At 42.3% G+C, this 27,430-nt stretch overlaps 3 protein-coding genes across 4 annotated transcripts; 2 read left to right on the plus strand and 1 right to left on the minus strand.

Annotated features, from left to right (window-relative positions):
* Nucleotides 1–1,556: 1,556 nt before the first annotated feature.
* On the minus strand, nt 1,557–4,091 carry LOC139557839 (transmembrane emp24 domain-containing protein 4-like). The gene is made up of 5 exons (XM_071373077.1): nt 3,805–4,091; nt 3,382–3,482; nt 3,110–3,235; nt 2,850–2,996; nt 1,557–2,674 (listed from the first exon to the last, which is right to left on the minus strand). The coding sequence occupies exons 1-5, from the start codon at nt 3,941–3,943 to the stop codon at nt 2,525–2,527; spliced, it is 663 nt and encodes a 220-aa protein (XP_071229178.1). The 5' UTR covers nt 3,944–4,091; the 3' UTR covers nt 1,557–2,524.
* On the plus strand, nt 4,067–12,954 carry LOC139557834 (protein FAM50A). Its single transcript, XM_071373073.1, has 13 exons — nt 4,067–4,393; nt 4,560–4,644; nt 4,759–4,858; nt 4,972–5,108; nt 5,207–5,283; nt 10,573–10,639; nt 10,811–10,872; nt 11,014–11,090; nt 11,407–11,461; nt 11,554–11,602; nt 11,718–11,788; nt 11,919–12,029; nt 12,564–12,954. The coding sequence occupies exons 1-13, from the start codon at nt 4,283–4,285 to the stop codon at nt 12,570–12,572; spliced, it is 1,011 nt and encodes a 336-aa protein (XP_071229174.1). The 5' UTR covers nt 4,067–4,282; the 3' UTR covers nt 12,573–12,954.
* A 7,037-nt stretch (nt 12,955–19,991) lies between these two features.
* On the plus strand, nt 19,992–23,679 carry LOC139557842 (putative nuclease HARBI1). 2 transcript variants are annotated; one of them, XM_071373081.1, is made up of 9 exons: nt 19,992–20,980; nt 21,071–21,132; nt 21,215–21,301; nt 21,390–21,431; nt 21,500–21,673; nt 21,753–21,788; nt 21,887–22,441; nt 22,722–22,833; nt 22,928–23,679. In XM_071373081.1, exons 1-6 carry the CDS (start codon nt 20,878–20,880, stop codon nt 21,786–21,788), a joined length of 504 nt encoding a protein of 167 aa, XP_071229182.1. In that variant the 5' UTR covers nt 19,992–20,877; the 3' UTR covers nt 21,887–22,441; nt 22,722–22,833; nt 22,928–23,679. The 2 variants fall into 2 exon arrangements, with proteins under 2 accessions (XP_071229182.1, XP_071229181.1); XM_071373080.1 differs by having other exon boundaries at nt 21,071–22,441.
* Nucleotides 23,680–27,430: the final 3,751 nt, after the last annotated feature.

The following is a 27,430-nucleotide window of genomic DNA, read 5'->3' on the forward strand; positions in this document are numbered from 1 at the left end:
TCTGAATGTCCTTGAGTGGCCCAACCAGAGTCCGGACTTGAACCCGATCAAACAGACCTGAAAATATGTGGAATACACATTTCAGTTGAAGGCATTCAGTTGTACAACTGACTAGGTCTCCCCTTTTCCCTTTCCTTTAAAAAAATTGCTGTGTTGCAACGCTCCCCATCCAGCCTGACAGAGCTTGAGATGATCTGCAAAGAATGGGAGAACCTCCCTAAATACAGGTGCCAAGCTTGTAGCGTCATACCCAAGAAGACTCGAGGCTGTAATCGGTGACAAAGGTGCTTCAACAAAGTACTGTACTACCAGACGAGCTAAACTACTTCTATGCTCGCTTCGAGACAAATAACCCTGAAACATGCATGAGAGCACCAGCTGTTCCGAAAGACTGTGTGATCACGCTCTCCACAGCCGATGTGAGTAAGACCTTTAAATAGGTCAACATTCACAAAGCCGCAGGGCCAGATGGATTACCAGGACGTGTACTACGAGCATGCGCTGACCAACTGGCAAGTGTCTTCACTGACATTTTCAACTTCTCCCTGCCCGAGTCTGTAATACCAACATGTTTTAAGCAGACCACCATAGTCCCTGTGCCCAAGAACACTAAGGTAACCTGCCTAAATGACTACCGACCCGTAGCCGTCACGTCTGTAGCCATGACGGTCTTTGAAAGGCTGGTCATGGCTCACATCAACACCATTATCCCAGAAACCCTAGACCCACTCCAATTTGCATACCGCCCTAACAGATCCACAGATGATGCCATTTCTATTGCACTCTACACTGCCCTTCCCACCTGGACAAAAATAACACTTATGTGAGAATGCTATTCATTGACTACAGCTCAGTGTTCAACACCATAGTGCCCTCAAAGCTCATCACTAAGCTAAGGACCCTGGGACTAAACACCTCCCTCTGCAAACTGGATCCTGGACTTCCTGACGGGCCGCCCCCAGGTGGTAAGGGTAGGTAACAACACATCCGTGTTGTGTTGGCCCCTCAGGAGTGCGTGCTCAGTCCCCTCCTGTACTTCCTGTTCACTCATGACTGCACGGCCAGGCATGACTCCAACACCATCATTAAGTTTGCCGATGACACAACCGTGGTAGGCCTGTTCACCGACAACAACGAGATAGCCTATAGGGAGGAGGTCAGAGACCTGGACGTGTGGTGCCAGGACAACAACCTCTCCCTCAACGTGATCAAGACAAAGGAGATGATTGTGAACTACAGAAAAGGAGGACCAAGCACGCCCCCTTTGTCATTGACGGGCTGTAGTGGAGCAGGTTAAGAGCTTCAAGTTTCTTGGTGCCCACCAACATCACCAACAAACTAACATGGTCCAAGCACACTGATGCAGTCGCAAAGAGGGCACGACAAAACCTATTCCCCCTCAGAAGATTCGGCATGGGTCCTCAGATCCTCAAAAGGTTCTACAGCTGCACCATTGAGAGCATCCTAACTGGTTGCATCACTGCCTGGTATGGCAACTGCTCGGCCTCCGACCGCAAGGCACTACAGAGGGTAGTGGGTACGGCCCAGTGCATCACTTTTACATGTTTTATTGCATACATAGAAATGACAGCCAACCAAAAGTAAAAACCTTAATTTGTAATTATGAAGTTGTTGAATTTGTACCTCATACTGCTGTATTTATCAAAATATTCTATTCACATCTTACTGATATCTAGATCAGTTTGGAATAACTTGAGGGTATTTTATCATAGGCCTTCATGTCATAACATTCAAATGTAATCTGCACCTGATTCAAAGATATGTTGGTCTTTGGAAGAAAAAGAAAAAAAGTGCTGCTTGGACCATCTTCTAAAAATCAATAATACCCCGTTTCCTGGAATGATACTGCTCTTCAACAGAAGTTAAGGATGTGTGTGGCATTCTGCTTGTGAACAGGTTAGTCATTGAGCTAAAACTATTATTAGCTCTGCTATAATTATGTTATCAGACTAAATCACAATAATCAAAAGGAAAGGGGGATAACTAGTCAGTTGGTCAACTGAAATGCATCTTCCACATTTAACCCAACCCCTCAATCAGAGAGGTGCGGGGGGCTGCCATAATCTACATCACGTCTTTGGCTCACGGGGAACAGTGTGTTAACTGCCTTGCTCGGGGGCAGATTATCAGCTCGGGGATTCGATCCAGCAACCTTTCGGTTACTGGCCCAGCGCTCTAACCACTAGGCTACCTGTTTAAACCAAAAGTATGCAGAATGATAAATCTACAAAACAAACACATAAGGGTACATTTGCCACTCCTTATGTGCAGTCCAACAAAGTTGATATAAAACAATACAAAAGTGGGGACAAAATACAAGGAAATGGACACAGGTGCTTGCTTACTGATCACAATAATTAAAGTCACAGAATAATTAATGGACAATACATGACACACTGGATATTCTCAATTTTCTGCCCAGGTTTAAGCGTCTCTCTCTGCCAGTCAACTCTGTATGGTTGTCACTGCTGTCTTGAACTCAATCAGTGATGTCCTGTGAGCATTACACCAACTTCTTGGCCTCAAAGAAGCTCTTGAGGTGCTTGAGCTGCCAGATGCCAGTGACGATGAGGATAAGTGTCTGAGCTATAGACCACCAAAGCACATGCTGATTGGTGCTCTCACTCGTCATGCGGAACCGCTCCTCACGATACTGTTAAAAGAGATACACAGACAGTCACTAGATCGTTAAAAGACAAGGGTAAGACGTGGATTCCACAACAGCTTTGTATGTGACATTATACAGGATAAAATAAATGTCAATATTTATTATCCCCTATGGTTGTGGCTTACTCAACTCAAAATGTAGATGTTCTCTTTCAACCCACCTGCTGATAGTTCTGCTCTTTCTGAATCTGTTCTAGTTGGTCCAGTAATTGTCGAGCTCTTAATTGCAGCTCTGTGAGCTTGTCTTTTGCTGCGATTTCGGGGTAGTTGTTGGTATGTTCACCAACCTGAATATCCAGGTGGACTCTCTAAGACGGAACACAAGGTTAGAATGCCAGACTATCTGCAGATTTACTGCTATACGAAAGTTATTTTTTTTTTTGTGAGAAGAAAAATGTCCAGAACAACATCCCATTCATACCAGTTTGCCGCCAGCGAAAAGGGCCATCTTGGTGGAGTTGGAGTGCAGGCAGATCTGGTGCTCGCCTGGTGTATGGGAAGTAAAGGTGAACCGTCCATCTGACCCATACTGACGAGACAGAATTATCTAGAATAGAGGGTTGGAGAGAGAGAGACATACCGATGAAACATACGTGGAGGCATTGTGTGTATGAAGATACATACACAAACTGTAATGACTGTACACTTTGAGTGTGGTAACCTTGTATCTAATCTTCTCATTGTTTGACTGACCTTAGTATCTGGATCTTTGATTTCCACATGCATTCCAAGGCCAGGGGTGGCTTGGAGGAAGGATCCCATCTGCTTGTCCCACAGCTGGGTCCTGTATTTCCCTGATAATAGAGAGATGCCAGATGAAAGGCTATTCCTCCCATCCTCGATAAAGGGCATATTCCATATCAAATAACACGTTGGCTAATCCCACAGTCACATACTGTATAATCTTCTCGTCTTTTGTAGCTAGCCAGCAAAAAAAACATGTATTTATTAAGACCCATTATATATATTTTTATCCATCAAATCTAGCTACATCTGTCAGGAAATGAAAGACATGCATGCACTAACTGACTGGATTAATCAAAATAGCCTATGAGCCAGAAGCAGCTGACGAGTTAACCAGCTTTAACGTTATCTAACGCTAAAATAATAATTTACCAATAACCATAGTCTCATCTGGAATTTCCTCTATAAAGCATTTTTTCTCCGTCTCTCCAATGTGAAAATAGAGAGCGTTACTTGGAGAGAGCCAAGCAAATAATATGATAATTCCAGCGCCAGGTGCAGTGAGCATCATGTCAAATCAGCTTTGTTGTCCCCTGCAGCAGGGTCAGTGTAGTAAATGGAACCAACTGCTACTTTACTTTTATTTTGAAATGATTGAAACCCCGCCGGAAGTGGTTGCACGGGCTTTTTTACTGATTCGCACACTACCCAGAATGCACTTCACCGAGACCATTTTCGGTCGTGTTTGTTATGATGCGAGGACATTTCAGCATCTAGCTACAATAACGTTTCGCTATACACTGTTATAAAAACAGTGATTAGTTGTTGTTTAGACAAGTTGTCTGTGGCTGTAGCGTTTAGCTACTTTTTCCAGATTCTTATTGCTGTTTGATTCTCAGAAGATATAGTCATGGCGCAGTACAAAGGTGCAGCAAGCGAGGCTGGAAGAGCCATGCAGCTGATAAAAAAGCGTGAAAAGGAAAGAGAACAACTTTCACAGCTAAAGGAGAAAATTGCTCAGGTCAGTCACTTGTTAGCTGAGTAATAGTATTGCTTATTCACTGCTATCTAGTTACTGAAATATATCAAACGAGCAATCTATAGCCTTTGCGCTACACTGCTTACAGGAGTAGCCTTAACGTTCCTAGCCATGTGTTCCCCTCTTACTATCTGAATATTTCCTACAGGACAACATGGTCAAGTCCAACATAGACAAGAAGTTCTCAGCTCATTATGATGCGGTGGAAGCAGAGCTCAAATCCAGCACTGTTGGTAAGTATATAATGGGACTTTTTCCATGTCAGACTTGCCTTTTTTAATGATGAATGTTTGAATACATAATTGTGAAGAACACAATCTTACTGCAATACTGTCTTCCCTTGTCAGGTCTGGTGACACTCAATGATATGAAGGCCAGGCAGGAGGCTCTTGTGAAAGAACGAGAAAAGCAACTGGCCAAGAAGGAGCAATCAAAGGAGTTGATGCTGTGAGTTACTGTATTCCCAGAGTTACTCGATTCCCTGCCACTTTTTTGTTTGTTATGATCTCTCAAAGCTATTGTCAGTGTCTCATCTTTGCTCTCTTTCTGTCTACCTTCAGAAAGCTGGAGAAGCAGAAGGAGAAGAAAAGAAAGGAAGAGCAGAAGAGAAAGATTGCCAGTTTATCCTTTAATCCTGAAGATGAAGAGGAGGAGAAAGAGGAGACTGAGGAGGAAGAGGAAGAGGAGGAAGAGGACTGTGAGTGGTTTTCATAATAAATCTGTTGTTTATAGCCACAATACTTATGTATATTATTCTCTAAGAACAATCAGTGAATACTGACTTATCTTCCAAAGATTTCCCCGCTAAGAAGAAGAAGCTAGGGAAGAACCCAGATGTGGACACCAGTTTCCTGCCGGACCGGGACAGAGAGGTGAGCCTTATGCATATACAACCAGTCACACGTATTTTCTCCAAATCAAACCTCTCTTACATTGAAATCTCACCTGCATATAAAGCATGATCCCTATTAGCTGCTGCCAAGGCAGTTTAAAATCCAGGGTTACTCCAAGCAGTTTAAAATCCAGGGTTGTTCCAAGCAGTTTAAAATCCAGGGTTACTCCAAGCAGTTTAGTCACTGCCTTATTCTAAAATTGATTAAATTCATTTTTTCCAACTTGATTGGAGTCCACCTGTGGTAAATTCAATTGATTGGACATGATTTGGAAAGGCACACACCGGTCTATATAAAGTTCCACAGTAGAGAGTTCATGTCAGAGCAAAAACCAAGCAACGAGGTCGAAGGAATTGTCCATGGAGCTCCGAGGCAGGATCGTGTCGAGGCACAGATATGGGGAAAGGTAACAAAAAATTACTGCATCATTGAAGGTCCCCGAGAACACAGTGGCCTCCATCATTCTTAAATGAAAGAAGTTTGGAACCACCAAGACTTCCTAGAGCTGGCCAAACTGAGCACTCAAGGGAGGTGACCAAGAACCCGATGGTCATCCTGACAGAGCTCCAGAGATCCTCTGTGGAGATGGGAGAACCTTCCAGAAGGACAACCATCTCTGCAGCACTCCACGAATCAGGCCTTTATGTTAGAGTGGCCAGACGGAAGCCACTCCTCAGTAAAAGGACTCTCAGACCATGCGAAACAAGATTCTCTGCTCTGATGAAACCAAGATTGAACTCTGGTCTGAATACCAAGTGTCACGTCTGGAGGAAACCTGGCACCATCCCTACGGTGAAGCATGGGTTTGGCAGCATTGTGTTGTGGGGATATTTTTCAGGGACTGGGAGACTAGTCAGGATTAAGGGAAAGATGAACAGAGCAAAGTACAGAGGGATCATTGATGAAAACCTGCTCCAGAGCGCTCAGGACCTCAGACTGTGGCGAAGGTTCAGTTTCAGCAGGCCAGCGACCCTAAGCACACAGCCAATACAACACAGGAGTGGCTTTGGGAGAAGTCTCTGAATGTCCTTGTGTGGCCCAGCCAGAGCCCGGACTTGAACCCGATCGAACATCTCTGGGGAGACTTGAAAATAGCTGTGCAGCGACACTCCCCATCCAACCTGACAGAGCAGGAGAGGATCTGCAGAAAAGAATGGGAGAAACTCTTCAAATACATGTGTGTCAAGCTTGTAGCGTCATGCTCAAGAAGACTTGAGGCTGTAATCGCTGCCAAAGGTTCTTCAACAAAGCACCGAGTAAAGGGTCTGAATACTTATGGAAATGTGATATGTCCGTTTATTTTTAAATACAGTTAAAAAAAAATATATTAACCTGTTTTTGCTTGATCGTTATGGGGTATTGTGTGTAGATTGATTAGGGGGGGAAACAATTTAATACATTTTATAATAAGGCTGTAACCTAACAAATGTGGAAAAAGTCAAGCGGTCTGAATAATATCAGAATGCACTGTACATAGACACACTGGCTTTACTCAAGGCCAGTGGCGTGTCATTGGTAAATATTGAAAAAGTAAGGTGCCTAGACAGCTGCCCTGGGGAATTCCTGATTCTACCTGGACAATGTTAGAGAGGCTTCCATTAAAGAACACATCCACAGTATAGCAAGGTGTCTAAAGCCATAACGCATATGTTTTTCCATCAGCAGACTATTGATTGTCAAACGCCACATTTTCTCTCAGCCAATCATCAGTCATTTGTGTAAGTGCTTGTTGAATGTCCTTTCCTATAAGCGTGCTAAAACTCTGTCATTTTCTTTACTGTAAAATAGCATTGTATCTGGTCAAACACCATTTTCCCCCCCAAAAGTTTACTTAGGGCTGGTAGTAGGCTGATTAGTCAGCTATTTGAGCCAGTAAAGGGGGCTTTACAATTCTTGGGTAGTGGAATTACTTTAGCTTTCCTCCAGGCCCGAGGGCACACGCTCTCTAGTAGGCTTAGATTGAAGATATGGCAAATAGGAGTGACAATATCGTACACTATCATCCTCAGTAATTTTCCATCCAAGTTGTCAGACCCCGGTGGCTTGTCATTGTTGATAGACAACGATGCTTTTTTCACCTCTTCCACAATCACTTTACAGAATAAAAAAAATGACAATGCTTGTCTTTTAATAATTTGATCAGTTATACTTGGATGTGTAGTGTCAGTGTTTGTTGCTGGCATGTCATGCCTACGTTTGCTAATCTTGCCAAAGAAAAAATCATTAAAGTAATTGGCAATATCAGTGGTTTTGTGATGAATGAGCCACCTGATTCAATGAATGGTGGAGCTGAGTTTGACTTGTTGGCCAAAATGTAATTTAATGTGCTCCAAAGCTTTACTATCATTCTTTGTCATTTCTTTGTTTCATAGTGTAGTTTCTTCTTTTTATTCAGTTTAGTTGCAGGATTTCTCTATTTGCAGTACGTTTGCCAATCGGTTGTAACCAGACTTATTTTCCATTCCTTTTGCCTCATCCTTCTCAACCATACCATTTTTCAATTCCTCATCAATCCACAGGGATTTAACAGTTTTTTTTTTACAATCATTTTCATAATAGTTGCATGCTTATTAGTAACTGGAATAAGAAATTTCATAAATATGTCAAGTGCAGCATCTGGTTGCTCCTCATTACAATCCACGGACCAACAAATATTCTTTACATCAACAACATAGGAATCACTACGAAACTTATTGTATGACCTCTTATACACTATATTAGGCCCAGCCTTTGGAACTTTGGTTTTCCTAGATATGTGCTACTGTATTGTGATCACTACATCTGATGGATCTGGATACTGCTTTAGAGCACCTTTCTGCAGCATTAGTAAAGAAGTGATCAATATATGTTGATGATTTCATTCCTGTGCTGTTTGACTGGCCTGGCAGGTTGACTGATTAGTGCCAGTGACCTGGTTCAGGTTGTTACAGTTTGAAGCTTTTTTCTTGAGTGGACATCTTGAGAAAAGCCAGTCAGTATTTAAATCACCCAGAAAATATACCTCTCTGTTGATATCACATGCATTTCACACATGTTGTCCAGATACTGACTGTTAGCACTTGGTCTATAGCAGCTTCCCACAAGAATGGGCTTTAGGTGAGGCAGATGAATTTGTAACCATATTACTTCAACAGTATTTAACATGAGATCCTCTATTAAGCTTTACAGGAATGTGGTTCAGAATATAAAGGGTCAACACCTCCACCACTAGCATTTCTGTATTTTCTGTAAATGTTATAACCTTGTATTGCTACCACTGTATCATCAAAGGTATAATCTAAGTGAGTTTCAGAGATTTTTAGAATATGAATGTATTTTGTTACTAGCAAATTTAATAATTTCATGAACCTTGTTTCTTAAGCTATATATTTTGAGCACTTGTCTGGGATGCTTGCTTGTTTTCACTGCTGTACTGGGAAGCTTAGCAGAAGTAGATTAGCTCATGTTATTTCTGTCAGTGCAGGATGAGCTGCACACAGTGGACTTCCTACTAGGGCACACCGCCTCAGTGCTAATGGCATAAATCTGGTTCATAGACTCATGATTACTGCATACAATAGCTGTAGGATCAGCCGAGGCATTCAGGGCGTTTAGCGGGACATAAATGAGGTTACTTACATTGTGTCTTCCAATGCCCCTGGGATAATGTACATATGCTAAGGCGTTATGACAACTCAGAGACACAACAGTAGGGATTAATTGAGCTGGACCTGGGTCATTGATAAGTCATTGTCTCAACGCAGCCTTATAATGGTGTGAAAAGATCCAGGAACCCAAATGATTTGGGTGGATCCCATCCTCCTTTATAAAACAAGCTTTGTTTCCAGAAGGTATTATCATTGTCAATAAATGTTACACCCACAGAGCTGCAATAGTCTCGAAGCCAGTTATGAAGGGTTGAAATGTTCAGTGCCACGATTTGGGCAGATGGCCAGATATTATGGGGTGTATGTTCGTGTCAAGCAGAGACCCAATCAGTTCTTTAAAATCCAATCTTCAGCTGTTCTGAGCTGCACTTCATAATGTCATTGAATCCTATGATAGCCTCAATTTCCTTTTTGCTCCAGGGACTGAGTAATTTCTCACCATTGAACTGCCCAATACAACGGCCGGAGAAGGGGGTGGAGAAATCGGCCCATTCCTACCCCTTTGACTCCTGTCCAGTATGCACAGGGTGTACACTATATAAATGTGCCTTTATACACACACAGAGCCCAGGGCATACACTATATAAATGTTGTGTGTGTGTGGGCATACATGCATATATACATGCATATATATGTATATATATATATACACATAACCGCTCAAAAGTTTGGGGTCACTTAGAAATGTCCTTGTTTTTGAAAGAAAAGCACACAAAAAATGTGTCCGTCAAAATAACATCAAATTTATCAGAAATAGTGTAGACATTGTTAATGTTGTAAATGACTATTGTAGCTGGAAACCGCAGATTTTTTAATGGACAGCTGAAAACTGTTGTTCTGATTTAAAGAAGCAATAAAACGGTCCTTCATTGGACTAGTTGAGTATCTGGAGCATCAGCATTTGTGGGTTCAATTAGAGGCTCAAAATGGCCAGAAACAAAGAACTTTCTTCTGAAACTCATCAGTCTATTCTTGTTCTGAGAAATGAAGGCTATTCCATGCGAGAAATTACCAAGAAACTGAAGATCTCGTACAACGCTGTGTACTACTCCCTTCACAGAACAGCGCAACCTGGCTCTAACCAGAATAGAAAGAAGAGTGGGAGGCCCCAGTGCACAACTGAGCAAGAGGACAAGTACATTAGAGTGTCTAGTTTGGGAAACAGACGCCTCACAAGTCCTCGACTGGCAGCTTCATTAAATAGTACCCGCAAAACACCGGTCTCAACGTCAACAGTGAAGAGGCGACTCCGGGATGCTGGCCTTCTAGGCAGAGTTCCTCTGTCCAGTGTCTGTGTTCTTTTGCCCATCTTAATCTTTTCTTTTTATTGGCCAGTCTGAGATATGGATTTTTCTTTGCAACTCTGGCTATTTGCAACATTAACAATGTCTACACTGTATTTCTGATCAATACTATGTTATTTTAATGGACAAAAAAATTGATATTCTTTCAAAAACAAGGACATTTCTAAGTGACCCCAAATTTTTGGACGGTTGTATACACACACACACACACACACACAGAGCCCAGGGTATACACTATATAAATGTCCTATATGTATATGTGTGTGTGCACACACACGGAACCCAAGCTTAAAATGTGTTTATTATTGGGAGTTCAGGAGGAGGAGAATCGGCTTCGAGAGGAGCTGCGCCAGGAGTGGGAGGGAAAACAGGAAAAGATCAAGAGTAAGCGAGATTGATTACACACGACAATCACACATGACTATTACATCCAGTGCTCATTTTATATTGGTCCCATGTGGTAATGATGAGCTTAAATGAGTAGTTCACTACCCTGCTAGTTACAACCATGCCATGATAATGACACTTATTGATAATGACACATCTTCCGTGCAGGTGAAGAAATTGAGATCACGTTCTCCTACTGGGATGGATCGGGGCATCGTAAGACTGTCAAGGTACAGTAAGAGAGAACCGGTTGCTTAGCAATGGATGTCTTGTTGGAAAGCAAATGGAGCCATACATTTAACTTTGGTCGGATGAGATATACCTGTATACTATAGCATGTATCAGTGTGCATTGTTGTGTGTTTACTACAGATGAAGAAGGGAAATACCATGCAGCAGTTCCTTCAGAAAGCACTGGAGGTCTTGAGGAAAGATTTCAGTGAGCTGAGGTAAGAGTAGATGTGACTGAAGTGGTGGCTTTGGTTTTATCTAGGCGGGTGTATTTACTAGAAAACAGAAGCAAACGAAATTAAACGGGGCGGGACCCTACCTGAATTTGTCCAATTAAAAACTTGCGTTTTCATCTCAAAGCTTTTTCCGTATTGGAGTAAACGGTTTCCATTGTAAAAACGTTTTGCAACTGTTTGCTACGTTCTTCGTCTAATGAATACACCCTAGGTGCCCATTGGCACTAACATTATAGGATTTCCCTTTAATGTTATTCTTTATGAAGGAAGGTTGTAAAAGGTTGGGGGGTCTTTGTAGGGCTGCTGGTGTCGAGCAGCTGATGTACATCAAAGAGGATCTGATCATCCCACATGTGAGTGCTGCTCTACATCAATCTGAACTATTCTAAATTTTACATCTCTTCTTCATATTAAACTGAACCATTATCTCTGTTTTCTGTTCTAGCATCATAGTTTCTATGACTTCATTGTGACAAAAGCTCGAGGCAAATCTGGTGAGCCAGTGGTAACTTCAAAGTTCATCAAAAAAAATCGACGTTATATTTAAACATTTATGTAACTTCACTGATGGCATTATATATATATATTTTATACTTTATTCCACTACAGGTCCACTCTTCAGCTTTGATGTCCACGATGACATTCGGCTGGTGAACGACGCCACTGTTGAAAAAGACGAGGTGAGGAGATCCGTATTGTTTTAATATTCAATTTCCAAGTGTGTTTTGATACTTCTATTTATTTTTTGAATCCAAGTTATTTGCCAGTGCAGCAGCGTTAACAACAACGAGTGTCCTTGGTGTGTCGTAGTCTCACGCAGGTAAAGTGGTGCTGAGGTGCTGGTATGAGAAGAACAAGCACATCTTCCCTGCTAGCCGCTGGGAGCCCTACGACCCGGAGAAGAAATGGGACAAATACACCGTGAGTGGTTATCTCTAACCTTAACACACTACCAATATCTACGTAGGAATATTATAATTGCTTTCCTTATAGTTTTATCAAACGATCTGATTGGTATTCTAGGTTTATGTAGAGTGTGATGTAATGTGTTCCTCCACATTATTCCCTGCTGTGGCCAATCACACGTCACGGTGTACAAATGAAACAGCAAAAGAATGTAGCATCATTGGTTGGATAGATCATCGTGTATATAATGGCTTATGATTTATACCCTTTTCCAACTTTTGGGCCGAAACGAACAGGATTGTTTCATAAGTATGCTCCACATGACGCTGTGTGAGTGTCGGCATGCATGGGCCTGTTCACTTTCAGCTGTTAGTTAGTTCATAAAACATGTAGGAAATAGCAAATATAGGCCTATTATCAATAATTTTATCATTATAGCCCAAAACTTGTATTATTAGGTAAAGAATGGATATGAAGTTGAGAGGTTTATCGTAACATGCAGATGTTGCAACGTAAATTACATTATATTTTTTATTTCTTGTTTTTCAGATCCGGTGAAAATATTGTCTTCAGGATCTTTCTGGGCACACATTTTTTCCCCATGTTTTACTATTAATGTATTGTCAGAAGCATTTTACTTTCAGATTGATAAACTATATTCACTTTAAATCATTAGGTTTCTCTTCATTGTTATTCCTCAACTTTTTTTTTTTAATTCCCCAAAGTGTTGTTGCCTAACAAACCATAGTGATTTCTTTACCAAAACATAACAATTCTGTTTAAGAAATATTACTGCTTTAATTTCTATGAAAATGTGTGATCCCAAATATTTTTTCTTTAAAAAAAATGTACAAAACAAACCTACACTTGGACGCTGTTCACTGTGTTAATTAAATTCGATCAACTTTACTAATTTATATTATTAAAAACAACATTTTTATTTGGCCTTGTTTATTGTAATAAGTGTCCTGAATGTGGTTTGTTTGGCACCTCCATTACTATTGTAAAACTCGGCTGTTGGAGATAATTGAAGAAATGGAACAATGTTGTCAACTTGCCGTTTGAGCTTCAAAAGAGGGTCTGCTTGGCCGCCAGTTGCCCATCCCTGCACATAGAATAGGAATCGGGCTTGTTGACTTGATTGTAACTTTGGGCAATATTTTGGCAGCTTCACTGTTTCCAGGTCCTCTGGAAAAGTATACTTGTCAGGTGAAATGCTAAGGAAATGCTTCTATTTCTGGCGCTATACATTTATATGCCAGGTTTTTATCATAAGCATTTCAATGGACATTTTCTGATTTTGGAAAATGCTGAAATATTACCAAGGCAATTGCGACCCGGCGAAGGATGGACATGCAGGATTAAAAAACCTGGATAAGTGAAGGACTTTTTGTAATGATTCATTGTAGAGTTGATTTAGAGTAGTACAGTGATTGGAAGTGTGCCCTTTTTACCCTCGTGTGGTCATTTCTCCCCTCGTAGGAAGTAACAATATGCCATTTAGCAGCCATTTTATCCAAAGCGTGCAACGATAGTGGGCATGATGGGGGCCATTCATCTACCTACTATACTACCTAGCTGACAGTTGAAGGCCTTTGCCTCGGGCTGTTAATGTTTTCTCCTTTACTCCAGCTGTGTTTTGTTACCTCTTAGAGTATTTATTAATTTAACCTTTATTTAACTAGGCAAGTCAGTTAAGAACAAATTCTTATTTTCTGTGACGGCCTACCCCGGCCAAACCGTACCCCGGATGACGCTGGGCCAATTGTGCGCCGCCCTATGGTTAACAGTGACTTCCAGATAACCGAGCGTAAAGGAAAGGATTAGACCGTTGGGCCCCTCCACCTCTGTGTTTACATATTCACTGTCACATACATCGTTAGTTCCATTACGCCTATATACCTATACATTCTCTCTTGTGATAGAAGTTGTTTTAGGAAAAATATCTAATCTCTCCTTGGAGTTGATTTATTGTGGCGCCAAATGAAAATGTACTGCATTACTGGCCGTACATTATTTTACCCTGCTCCTTTCTCTGCCCAAATCAAGTCATTTATGTATATCCTGTCCTCTCATGCACCATCTTATGGGGGGTCCAGGCTGTGAATACTGCAGAATCAACCGAGATGTTGGAAGAACCCATTTCCTCTGCCGAGGCATTTGGAGGGACAGTAAGTGCGTGTCAGAATAAACAGTTTCACCCTACAGACCCTATACCTTGAAGGTAACTTCTACAATGGTACGGTTTCACAAACAAGTATGTGTCACTGCATAAGGCAGTGTATTGCACATAAGTGAGACAAGAATGAGCCGTTGTCTGTTATTTCTGAAGACCGAACCAAAAACAACTTAAGTGTTACGTTCTGTCTTTTCACTTGTGATGTTTGTTTTCAGATTTTGAAGAATGTTAAGAATTTACCTCTGAATAGGTCAAGGTGTCACTGTAGTGCCTGTCACCAATTTCTTTTTAAATTTACTATAAAATATCCTTGCATGTCTACCATGGCCATTTTAGCTCTGTATTTTAAAGCTGTGTGTTCATTTGAATCATTATTACAATGATCTTTTTCTTAGCATAATTTCCCCCAGGTTGTGTTCAGTGGCCATGTTTTTTTTCTTTCTGGGTGGACAGATGTGTGCCAGCATTATGTCCGCGCTCCACAAGATGTGACTGTTGAGTTCGTAGCTGATCAGAATCCTAAATATGACACTATCATTGTCTCCTGGCAACCCAGCCAGTTTGGTAAGGGCAAACAAGATACAAACCTTTTCTTCGAATTATCAATCATATACTGTAGAACCAATGTAGTGGTCATTACAACCAAATTGGTTGTTTAAAGTTCACAAAACCCACTAAAACTTTTAGATAATGTGATTTCACTGAAAATAGAATATGAATTCATAGAATGAAAAGGTGTAGAGGGATGGAAGGTACTGTATTGCCATAAATCAGATTTTGTTCAATACAGGCATTGATGTTGACAGATAGTATTGACAGAGCTCCAGAGTTCGTCTGTGGTGATAGGAGAACCTTCCTAGAAGGACAACCATCTCTGCAGCACTCAACCAATCAGGCCTTTATGGTAGTGGCCAGATGTAATCCACTCCTCAGTAAAAGGCACATGACAGCCCGATTGGAGTTTGCCAAAAGGCACCTAAAGGACTCTCAGACCATGAGAAGCAAGATTCTCTGGTATGATGAAACCGAGATTGAACTCTTTGGCCTGAATGCCAAGCGTCACGTCTGGAGGAAACCTGGCACCATCCCTACGGTGAAGCATGTGGTGGCAGCATCATGCTGTGGGGATGTTTTTCAGTGGCAGAGGCTTGGAGACAAATCAGGATCGAGTGAAATATGAATGGCGCAAAGTACAGAGAGATCCTTGAGAGATCCTGCTCCAGAGTGCTCAGGACCTCAGACTGGAGCGAAGGTTTACCTTCCAACAGGACAACAACCCTAAGCACACAGCCAAGACAATGCAGGAGTAGCTTCGGGTCTCTGAATGTCCTTGAGTGGCCCAACCAGAGTCCGGACTTGAACCCGATCAAACAGACCTGAAAATATGTGGAATACACATTTCAGTTGAAGGCATTCAGTTGTACAACTGACTAGGTCTCCCCTTTTCCCTTTCCTTTAAAAAAATTGCTGTGTTGCAACGCTCCCCATCCAGCCTGACAGAGCTTGAGATGATCTGCAAAGAATGGGAGAACCTCCCTAAATACAGGTGCCAAGCTTGTAGCGTCATACCCAAGAAGACTCGAGGCTGTAATCGGTGACAAAGGTGCTTCAACAAAGTACTGTACTACCAGACGAGCTAAACTACTTCTATGCTCGCTTCGAGACAAATAACCCTGAAACATGCATGAGAGCACCAGCTGTTCCGAAAGACTGTGTGATCACGCTCTCCACAGCCGATGTGAGTAAGACCTTTAAATAGGTCAACATTCACAAAGCCGCAGGGCCAGATGGATTACCAGGACGTGTACTACGAGCATGCGCTGACCAACTGGCAAGTGTCTTCACTGACATTTTCAACTTCTCCCTGCCCGAGTCTGTAATACCAACATGTTTTAAGCAGACCACCATAGTCCCTGTGCCCAAGAACACTAAGGTAACCTGCCTAAATGACTACCGACCCGTAGCCGTCACGTCTGTAGCCATGACGGTCTTTGAAAGGCTGGTCATGGCTCACATCAACACCATTATCCCAGAAACCCTAGACCCACTCCAATTTGCATACCGCCCTAACAGATCCACAGATGATGCCATTTCTATTGCACTCTACACTGCCCTTCCCACCTGGACAAAAATAACACTTATGTGAGAATGCTATTCATTGACTACAGCTCAGTGTTCAACACCATAGTGCCCTCAAAGCTCATCACTAAGCTAAGGACCCTGGGACTAAACACCTCCCTCTGCAAACTGGATCCTGGACTTCCTGACGGGCCGCCCCCAGGTGGTAAGGGTAGGTAACAACACATCCGTGTTGTGTTGGCCCCTCAGGAGTGCGTGCTCAGTCCCCTCCTGTACTTCCTGTTCACTCATGACTGCACGGCCAGGCATGACTCCAACACCATCATTAAGTTTGCCGATGACACAACCGTGGTAGGCCTGTTCACCGACAACAACGAGATAGCCTATAGGGAGGAGGTCAGAGACCTGGACGTGTGGTGCCAGGACAACAACCTCTCCCTCAACGTGATCAAGACAAAGGAGATGATTGTGAACTACAGAAAAGGAGGACCAAGCACGCCCCCTTTGTCATTGACGGGCTGTAGTGGAGCAGGTTAAGAGCTTCAAGTTTCTTGGTGCCCACCAACATCACCAACAAACTAACATGGTCCAAGCACACTGATGCAGTCGCAAAGAGGGCACGACAAAACCTATTCCCCCTCAGAAGATTCGGCATGGGTCCTCAGATCCTCAAAAGGTTCTACAGCTGCACCATTGAGAGCATCCTAACTGGTTGCATCACTGCCTGGTATGGCAACTGCTCGGCCTCCGACCGCAAGGCACTACAGAGGGTAGTGGGTACGGCCCAGTGCATCACTGGGGCCAAGCTCCCTGTCATCCAGGACCTCTACCAGGCGGTGTCAGAGGAAGGCCCTACAAATTGTCTAGTCATAGACTGTTCTCTCTGCTACCACACGGCAAGTGGTACCGGAGCGCCAAGTCTAGGTCCAAGAGGCTTCTAAACAGCTTCTACCCCCAAGCCATAAGACTCCTGAACATCTAATCAAATGGCTACCCAGACTATTTGCATTGCCACTGCTACTCTGTGTTATCTATGCATAGTCACTTTAATAACTCTACATGTACATATTACCTCAATTTCCTCGACTAACCGGTGCCCCCGCACATTGACTCTGTACCGGTACCCCCTGTATGTAGTCTCGCTATTGTTATTTTACTGCTGCACTTGAACTACTTGTTACTTTTATTTCTTATTCTTATTTTTTAAACTGCATTGTTGGTTAGGGGCTTGTAAGTAAGCATTTCACTGTAAGGTCTACACCTGTTGTATTCGGCGCATGTGACTAATACAATTTGATTTGATAGGGATAGGGAGGTGTGTGTATGTATGTATGTATGTATGTATGTGTGTATATATATATATATGTATATGTGTATATATATATATACAGTGGGGAGAACAAGTATTTGATACACTGCCGATTTTGCAGGTTTTCCTATTTACAAAGCATGTAGAAGTCTGTAATTTTTATCATAGGTACACTTCAACTGTGAGAGACGGAATCTAAAACAAAAATCCAGAAAATCACATTGTATGATTTTTAAGTAATTAATTTGCATTTTATTGCATGACATAAGTATTTGAACACCTACCAACCAGTAAGAATTCCGTCTCTCACAGACCTGTTAGTTTTTCTTTAAGAAGCCCTCCTGTTCTCCACTCATTACCTGTATTAACTGCACCTGTTTGAACTCGTTACCTGTATAAAAGACACCTGTCCACACACTCAATCAAACAGACTCCAACCTCTCCATAATGGCCAAGACCAGAGAGCTATGTAAGGACATCAGGGATACAATTGTAGACCTGCACAAGGCTGGGATGGGCTACAGGACAATAGGAAAGCAGCTTGGTGAGAAGGCAACAAATGTTGGCGCAATTATTAGAAAATGGAAGAAGTTCAAGATGACGGTCAATCACCCTGGGTCTGGGGCTCCATGCAAGATCTCACCTTGTGGGGCATCAATGATCATGAGGAAGGTGAGGGATCAGCCCAGAACTACATGGTAGGACCTGGTCAATGACCTGAAGAGAGCTGGGACCACAGTCTCAAAGAAAACCATTAGTAACACACTACGCCGTCACGGATTAAAATCCTGCAGCGCACGCAAGGTCCCCCTGCTCAAGACAGCGCATGTCCAGGCCCGTCTGAAGTTTGCCAATGACAATCTGGATGATCCAGATGAGGAATGGGAGAAGGTCATGTGGTCTGATGAGACAAAAATAGAGCTTTTTGGTCTAAACTCCACTCGCCGTGTTTGGAGGAAGAAGAAGGATGAGTTCTTACATAAGTGGTATACACTATGCTCACTGAAAGGTGACAACGGACAACTATTGTAAAGTGAATACTATTTAGAGTAAGAATGATTGCAGTTTATTGGGCCAATTAAAAACAAGTGTTGTCTTGTCAAGATTCCCACGTCGTCTAACAGTGTTTACTGGTGTTGTACTGTAGGTGTACCAGTCAGACACCTTCTCCCTGCTAGCCCTGAGGGCCCAGTATGCTGTCGCTTTGATGGCTTTGCCAGTTCCTGACTTGTGGGATCAATTCTACCGCAGCAAAAAAATTCTCCACACACAGTAAATCTTCCTCATACTATACAGTACCGCATGCTGTTGGACATAAATGGAACACAGGAACATTGTTCACTAACACTGTTTGCTTCCACTATGACAACGTTTTATTTGATTTGCCCGTTTATTTACAATTAACCATTATCCAGTAAATTCAATGGAAACGGTACGACTAGTTGAAGAACATTGTGATATACAATGTGAGCAAATGAGGTGAGATAAGGGAGGTAAAGGCAAAAAAAAGGCCATGGTGGCGAAGTAAATACAATATAGCAAGTAAAACACTGGAATGGTAGATTTGCAGTGGAAGAATGTGCAAAGTAGAAATAATGGGATGAGGACATTCTGATTGTGAAGCAAATTGGTGTATGATATGTGATCTTACATTTAATTTAATAAATACAAAATCCAGATGTATTTTATTGTATTGTGTGTTGTACGTGCTATATAATGATATTGGTAATATTTATTTATTTAGCTAGCCTGAACAGCCGCTAGTGGTCGCTGTTAACCTGTTTATTGACGGTCTGACTATCTTCCGGTTAGGATTATAAACTAAAGATAGAATATAAACTAATTTGACAGTCAATTCCTTCGATCCAGAAAAAAAGTAGCAATCAAATTAATATAGCTTTTCTTTGCAATAAGCTACATTTGATTTTATTCCTTGATTTTATTTTATAAAGAATGCTGCGGATTCAGAAACTGGATTTTGATTGGCTTGCCCAGTCAATTGAGCTTGCCAGCTGAATAGGTTTTCACATCTCCATTCTGCTAGCAGCAGGATATTATGCTGGCAGCACAAACGTGTATTTTATTTCTCAAAATAAGAGTCCCACCTGCAAAGATAAGCTACACTTTGGAAACATTTTGCACAGCAATGCAACTACCTAGGGAAAATACATATACCAGGATTTATTTAGAAAGTTTACACAAATACTTGTATGTTCAAACCAATGATGTACACTGAACAAAAATATAAACGCAATATGTAAAGTGTTGGTCCCATGTTTCATGAGCTAAAATAAAAGATCTCAGACATTTACCATATGCACAAAAAGCTTATATCTGTGTACAAATTTGTTTACATTCCTGTTAGTGAGCATTTCTCCTTTGCCAAGATAATCCATCCACCAGGGGCCTGTTGCACAAAAGTAGAATTAAGACATCCGGGATAAATGACTCAGCTGAGCTCAATGAAGCCAAAACATGTGCGTCCAGGCTTAATCGGTTGCACAAAGACCAAACCAGGATGAGCAGACACGGATTCATTAAGCCAGGTGAAACCAATCCTGGATAGGTGCGCGCTCACGGCTCACTCAAATAGACCCCGCCACAGATCACAGATTAACTGATTTACCATGGCAACTAGAGCCGCGTACTTTTCCCCGTCGGAAGCACAAATCCTCATGGAGGCATACGAGGAGGTAAAAGATATAATTAAGAAGAAAGGCAACACCGCCACAGTGATAAAGCAAAGAGAAAAAGCGTGGCAAAGTATTGCAGACCGCCTGAATGCGTAAGTAGTGCACAATTACACACTCACCGCTCCGCTGAAACATCACAATTACAATTCAAATATTTAATTCACATCTCCAAAAATGCAGTTGTACTGTAATTATGAAACGGTTAAATTTTTATTTGAAATGCACTGCAGATATGAGTGAAATTGTGTAAAGTAACTCCATCACACTGTATAAAGCTATGATAAAAAAAAAAATATTTTTACTGAAAACAAGACAAAAATACCAAGTAATTTTTTGCAGTGTGACTCCATTAAATGTGTGTGTGTGTGTAGATTAAACATGAACGGGCCAAAACGGACATGGCAGCAGGTCAAAATCAAATATAAGAACATTCTGCAGAATGGTATGGTCCCTGACTAATATTTAACAAAGCACAAGCATATATTGTACCCAGAAGGTGCCTGCTCACACATTGTCTGTACTGTTTTAGCAGTGAAAAAGAATACCCACAGACAAGGCACGGGTGGTGGGTCACCAAAGGCTGACCTTACCCCAGCAGAGGACATGGCCTTGGAGCTAAATAAAGGCAGGCCCGTCTTAGAGGGGATCCCTGGGGGGAAAGAGACGAGCATAGGTTCCTCCCAAGATGCCACCCGCTTCATTCAAGGTATGTCCTTCCATCTCTACATGGGATACAACCACATTCATATTGAATCAATTTGGACTGTCTGACTTTGGTTTACCTATTGCCTTGCAGTGTCTGGCAGCACTGTGTTCCTGTTAGAGCCACCAGCACAAGCACCAGACGATGCTGATCCAGTGAGTACTCCATCAAAGGCATACTGTAGGCCTGGCATGTCTTGTCTACTAGCTTCAATATGAATCCGATTAAATGTGATAGGGTGAAGGCCCCAGTGCAGCAGCAACAGCACATGATGGAGACGATGATGAGGAGGAGACCATCTCTCTGGATTCCAGAAGGCATGAGGTATCATGTTAAGACTGTGAAAGTACTATTTACTCTACAATGGTGAGGAGTCCTCATCAAAATCAAAAAAATCGAATTTCTTTTACAGGACCCAGATGCTATACAGTGGGAAAACCAGCCTGGCAACATAGTGCGTATTAATAAAAGGACACCACATCCTGCCAAATTCCAGCTGCGCTAATTGTATTGTGTTCACAGAGCTCACAAGCTATCAGAAAGTTGTATGGCAACCACCTCCGGCGCCAAATAGAACTGGCAGACATAGACGTTCAGTACAAGAAGAAAAAGATGGAAAATCTTGCACTGGAGTCCGAAATAAAAAAGAGGACAATTAGGAAACTGGACCTTGAAATAAAAAAACTTGAGAGGGAGGTGAGATATGCCTTCAATGTACACTGTATGCTAACTGTAACACAAATGTATTAATCATTATTTTTCTTTCCTCCCCCAGCTCCAAGAAGATGACACAGCTCAAAATAAAAATTAGGTATATTCTCGTAAAGTCAAGTGAGCCATGACATATGAGCTCTTATTGTGAGCACACAGGACGGTGGCATCTTTCTAAGTTTTTTTTTATTTTCCCAGCAATCAGTACAACCAAGTCATCGTTATAAGGCATCGCCCTCTTTTGCCCACCCCCCCAGCACCAGGTGTGGCCACTAGCCTATATGAAGGCCCAAAATTGTGTGTTCCTTTCTGCTCTGACAATGGCATGCCCATTCGTGCGAGATGTGGTGGATGAAGAAGCACTTGTGCTGAGGAGAGCCTTCAGGCGAGAAAGGGTCTTCAGGGACCGGTTGGACCCACTGGCCTTCCCTGATGACCATCTATATGAAAGATACAGGTTTTCTGCAGATGGCATCAGGTATCTATGCAGACTACTGGGTCCCAGGATTAAGCACCGCACTGCACGGAGCCATGCACTGAGTGTGGAGCAAATGGTTTGTGTGGCCTTGCGCTTTTTTGCTAGTGGAGCCTTCCTGTACTCAGTGGGGGATGCAGAACAGCTGAACAAGGCCACAATTTGCCGCACAATAAGGAGTGTGTGTCTGGCTATCAAAGCATTAGCAGATGTCTTCATCTCCTTCCCTGGCCACAGAAGACTCTGTGACATCAAAGAGGAGTTCTATAGGATTGCAGGTAAGAGGTCTACAAATTACAGGACAACTGTTAACACATAGTAGGATACTCATTACTTTGTGTGACAGGTTTCCCCAATGTCATTGGTGCAGTGGACTGCACACACATAAGGATAAAAGCCCCCTCAGGTGCCCATGAGGCCGATTTTGTGAATAGGAAATCCTTTCACAGCATTAATGTTCAGGTGAACATAACTTTTTGATATTGTCCATTGACGAACACTCTGCATTGCCAGTGATGTGCATTGATTGGTGTAATATTCCTCATCTTATGATTTCAGATGGTCTGCAATGCTGACTGTGTGATCAGCAATGTTGTGGCAAAATGGCCTGGCTCAGTCCATGACTCCAGAATCTTTCGGGCCTCTGAAATCTATCAGTGCCTATCACAAGGTAAGCCACACAACCCCTATTTATAACCATCATGGCTGTGTCAAGAATATCACTGTGTTTATGAGGTAGTAATGATGAGATTTTGTGTTGACAGGTGAATTCTCTGGTGTGTTGCTGGGAGACAGGGGGTATGGCTGCCAGCCTTTTCTCCTGACACCTTTCACAGACCCCCAGGAAGCACAGCAGGCCTACAACCATGCCCATGCCAGGACCAGGGCCAGAGTTGAAATGACCTTTGGCCTCCTGAAGGCACGCTTTCACTGCCTTCACAAATTAAGGGTCAGCCCTGTTAGGGCATGTGATATTACTGTGGCTTGTGCTGTCCTCCACAATGTGGCCTGCCTGAGGAAGGAGAGGGCCCCCAGAGTGCCACCAGCCATGGACTGGGACAATCCGGCAATCTTCCCTGATGACGACAGTGGTCGGCTGCTGAGGGACCAATATGTGTTGAATTATTTTAGTTAGTATGTGTGCTTTCAATTTTGGTTAAATATGTCCTGCGGTGGCAGAGGAATTTGGTTTTTTTTGGGTTCGTTTTTTGACGAATTTGGCCTCTTATGATGTTTGTGCGGTATACTGTGTGTAATACAAGGCTGCAGGGAGGCTACTGCATCCATTCATTTGTCTGTTCAGTTGATGTGTATGGATTTGTCCTGCATTTATTTTAGTGTGCAGACATGCAGGGTGTGTTATATACAGACCTTTGAATGTGTATGTATCATTTTGTATAATATGCTTGGATTCTGTGCTTTCCATCTTGTAGAGTCACTGTGACTTCAGTTTCGAAAGGAGCTGATGGTTTACCTGCTTTGTTTTGTCCTTATTCAATAAAGGAACATAATGTTACACATTGTGTTTTTATATTCATATGGAATGTGTATTTGTTTATATGACAGAGTACTAGGGCCACACTGACGAAAAAGGATAAAGTCATAAATTTATGAGGCTGGTTCTTTCTGCAGAAAAGCTACATATTGTTTTTACAGTTTTGATACTTATGACAATGTGATACTTAATATTCTGGCACATCAGCATGTCTTTGTTTATGAAACCATACTGAAGTACAATTTCACGAAATGCCCCACATCTGTCATTTTAACAACTGTCCTCCTTTAAAACAACTGGTTACAATATTATGACTTGTGTTTTTTTCCCCTCTGTGGCCCTAATATTCTATCATTTTATATATAGCCTTATAGTCTATGGGAAACTGTAAATTATCTAATGATAGCAACATCATCTAAAAATAATTTTTTATCCAAAATCATTGAAATTAATGATCACAAACGTTTAAATAATAACAGTGGGTCTAGTTATATGTGATAACAATGTATAGTGAGCAGTGAAATAACTATTGGTTTCCATTTGTGGTGACTGCTGACTGACATTAGGGATGAGATTAAATAGATCCTGGAATTTAGCCTGGTCTGGAGCAGGCTAGCTCCACAGAATAAATCTCCATGGTAATTTATACCATAACATATCCTCCTGCCCCCTATCCATCTTTAGTGCAACCGGATTACGGATCAATTGAGCCAGGATCACCAAGATATCCTGGCTTAATCCCTTATCCTAGTTTTGTGCAACAGGCCCCAGGTGTGGCATATCAAGATGCATGATCATAGCATCATTACATATGTGCACCTTGTGCTGGAGACAATAAAAGGCCACTCTAAAATGTGCAATTTTGTCACACAACACAATACCACAGATTGAGGGAGCATGCAATTGAGGGAGCATGCAATTGACATGATGATTGCAGGAATGTCCACCAGAGCTGTTGCCAGATAATTGTATGTTAATTTCTCTAACATAAGGCACCTCCAACGTTGTTTTAAAGAATTTGGCAGTACTCTAACCGGCCTCACAACCGCAGACCATGTGTATGGCGTTGTGTGGGCGAGTGGTTTGCTGAAGAGAGTGCCCTATGGTGGCAGTGGGGTTATGGTATGGACAGGCATAAGCTAAGGACAACGAACACAATTGCGTTTTATCTATGTAAATTTGAATGCACATACCGTACCATTCATCCACCGACATCACATCATGTTTCAGCATGATAATGCACAGCCCCATTGTCGCAAGGATCTGTACACAATACCTGGAAGCTGAAAATGTCCCACTTCTCCTATGGCCTGCATACTCACCAGACATGTCACCTTATTGAGCATGTTTGGGATGATCTGGATCAGGGGTGTCAAACTCATTTCGCATCGTGGGCCACATACGGCCTAGGGAGATGTCAAGTGGGCCGGACCATTAAAATTATACCATACTCTGCTATAAATAACCAAAATATCATGTCTTTCCTTTGTTTTGGTGTAAAGAAGCACAAGAACATTAGGAAAATATTGAAATTTAATGAACTATCCTTTTACAAAACATTTCATGAAACACCTCATATTTCCTTAGACAAATGTGCAATTTACTTTTATCATTCACAAATATGCATTGCAACTGATCCCACTGATTGTCTTCTACGGCTTGTCTTCTACTCTGATGGAAAGAGTGCGCCCCTTAGCGGATAATCCATGAATTGCAGCGAATTAAAAATATTAATTCCATGTCTTTTATGCATTTTTTCCACTTTCAAATTATCCTGCGGGCCTGATCGAACCTCCTTGGGGGCCGGTTCCGGCCCGCGGGCCGTATGTTTGACACCCCTGGGCCGTATGTTTGACACCCCAGATTCTGGATGGATGCGTTCGACAGCGTGTTCCAGTTCCCACCAATATCCAGCACCTTCGCTCTGCCATTGAAAAGAAGTGGGACAACATTCCACAGGCCACAATCAACAGTTTGATCAGCTCTATGTGAAGGAGTTGTGTGTCTCTGCATGAAGCAAATGGTGGTCACACCAAATACTGACGGATTTTCTGGTCCATGCTCTTACTTTTTTTTTTTTTTTTTTGGTGTCTCTGAGCAACAGATGCATATCTGTATTCCCAGTCATGTGAAATTTCCAGATAAGGGCCTTATTTCAATTGACTGTTTATATTTTTGTTCAGTGTACATATAAAACCCAGATGACAGATTCTATGTATTGGCCAATGAGAGGCTTTGAAGCCACTGGTCGATCATAATGGCACACCCCAGAAGAAGCAGTCCTTCATAGGAATGAATGGAATTCTACATTAGTTCAGTTAAATGTTTCAAGTACAAAATGACATCTATTTAAGTATTTTGTTTTAGTGGGGACAGTAACATTAGTAATCTGTAAAAAAAAAAAGATATACTTTAATGAAAATGTTTTTATATATTTTTTTTAAAAGTTTAGCTCACGTAAAATAATTTAAAAGCATGCATTAAGGTGTCTGTAATAGAAAACATTAATGAAGAAATTAATAAATTCATTTGCAGTTTCCTAAATATTTTTACCAATGTTGACAGAGTGCCAAGATGGAAGCGGAGGCTTCAGCATAGTGCCCCCTATAAGTCATCTAGTGCCCCCTATAAGTCATCTAGTGCCCCCTATCAGTCATCTAGTGCCCCCTAGCAGTCATTTAGTGCCCCCTATCAGTCATCTAGTGCCCCCTATCAGTCATCTAGTGCCCCCTAGCAGTCATTTAGTGCCCCCTATCAGTCATTTAGTGCCCCCTATAAGTCATCTAGTGCCCCCTATCAGTCATTTAGTGCCCCCTATCAGTCATCTAGTGCCCCCTATCAGTCATCTAGTGCCCCCTATCAGTCATTTAGTGCCGCCTATAAGTCATCTAGTGCCCCCTATCAGTCATTTAGTGCCCCCTATCAGTCATTTAGTGCCCCCTATCAGTCATTTAGTGCCCCCTATCAGTCATTTAGTGCCCCCTATCAGTCATTTAGTGCCCCCTATCAGTCATTTAGTGCCCCCTATCAGTCATTTAGTGCCCCATATCAGTCATTTAGTGCCCCCTATAAGTCATCTAGTGCCCCCTATCAGTCATTTAGTGCCCCCTATCAGTCATCTAGTGCCCCCTATCAGTCATCTAGTGCCCCCTATCAGTCATTTAGTGCCGCCTATAAGTCATCTAGTGCCCCCTATCAGTCATCTAGTGCCCCCTATCAGTCATCTAGTGCCCCCTAGCAGTCATCTAGTGCCCCCTATCAGTCATCTAGTGCCCCCTATCAGTCATCTAGTGCCCCCTATCAGTCATCTAGTGCCCCCTATCAGTCATCTAGTGCCCCCTATCAGTCATCTAGTGCCCCCTAGCAGTCATTTAGTGCCCCCTATCAGTCATTTAGTGCCCCCTAGCAGTCATTTAGTGCCCCCTATCAGTCATCTAGTGCCCCCTATCAGTCATCTAGTGCCCCCTATCAGTCATCTAGTGCCCCCTAGCAGTCATTTAGTGCCCCCTATAAGTCATCTAGTGCTCCCTAGCAGTCATTTAGTGCCCCCTATCAGTCATCTAGTGCCCCCTATCAGTATTCTAGTGCCCCCTATCAGTATTCTACTGCCCCCTATCAGTATTCTAGTGCCCCCTATCAGTCATCTAGTGCCCCCTATCAGTATTCTAGTGCCCCCTATCAGTATTCTACTGCCCCCTATCAGTCATCTAGTGCCCCCTATCAGTCATCTAGTGCCCCCTATCAGTATTCTAGTGCCCCCTATCAGTCATCT

Source organism: Salvelinus alpinus, chromosome 28, assembly GCF_045679555.1.
Source record: "Salvelinus alpinus chromosome 28, SLU_Salpinus.1, whole genome shotgun sequence".
In the NCBI taxonomy this organism is placed as follows: domain Eukaryota; kingdom Metazoa; phylum Chordata; class Actinopteri; order Salmoniformes; family Salmonidae; genus Salvelinus; species Salvelinus alpinus.

Excerpts from the sequence above, each read along its gene's own strand:
- LOC139557839 (XM_071373077.1), bottom strand. The coding sequence starts at position 3,943 with ATGATGCTCACTGCACCTGGCGCTGGAATTATCATATTATTTGCTTGG. Across the intron at positions 2,997-3,109 it reads TTTTCGCTGGCGGCAAACTG|AGAGTCCACCTGGATATTCA; the intron begins GTATGAATGGGA and ends GTTCCGTCTTAG. Across the intron at positions 2,675-2,849 it reads AAGAGCAGAACTATCAGCAG|TATCGTGAGGAGCGGTTCCG; the intron begins GTGGGTTGAAAG and ends CTCTTTTAACAG.
- LOC139557834 (XM_071373073.1), top strand. The coding sequence starts at position 4,283 with ATGGCGCAGTACAAAGGTGCAGCAAGCGAGGCTGGAAGAGCCATGCAG. Across the intron at positions 5,109-5,206 it reads GGAAGAGGAGGAAGAGGACT|ATTTCCCCGCTAAGAAGAAG; the intron begins GTGAGTGGTTTT and ends TATCTTCCAAAG. Across the intron at positions 11,789-11,918 it reads CCACTGTTGAAAAAGACGAG|TCTCACGCAGGTAAAGTGGT; the intron begins GTGAGGAGATCC and ends GGTGTGTCGTAG.
- LOC139557842 (XM_071373080.1), top strand. The coding sequence starts at position 22,373 with ATGTCTTCATCTCCTTCCCTGGCCACAGAAGACTCTGTGACATCAAAG. Across the intron at positions 22,442-22,721 it reads GGAGTTCTATAGGATTGCAG|ATGGTCTGCAATGCTGACTG; the intron begins GTAAGAGGTCTA and ends TTATGATTTCAG. Across the intron at positions 22,834-22,927 it reads CTATCAGTGCCTATCACAAG|GTGAATTCTCTGGTGTGTTG; the intron begins GTAAGCCACACA and ends TTGTGTTGACAG.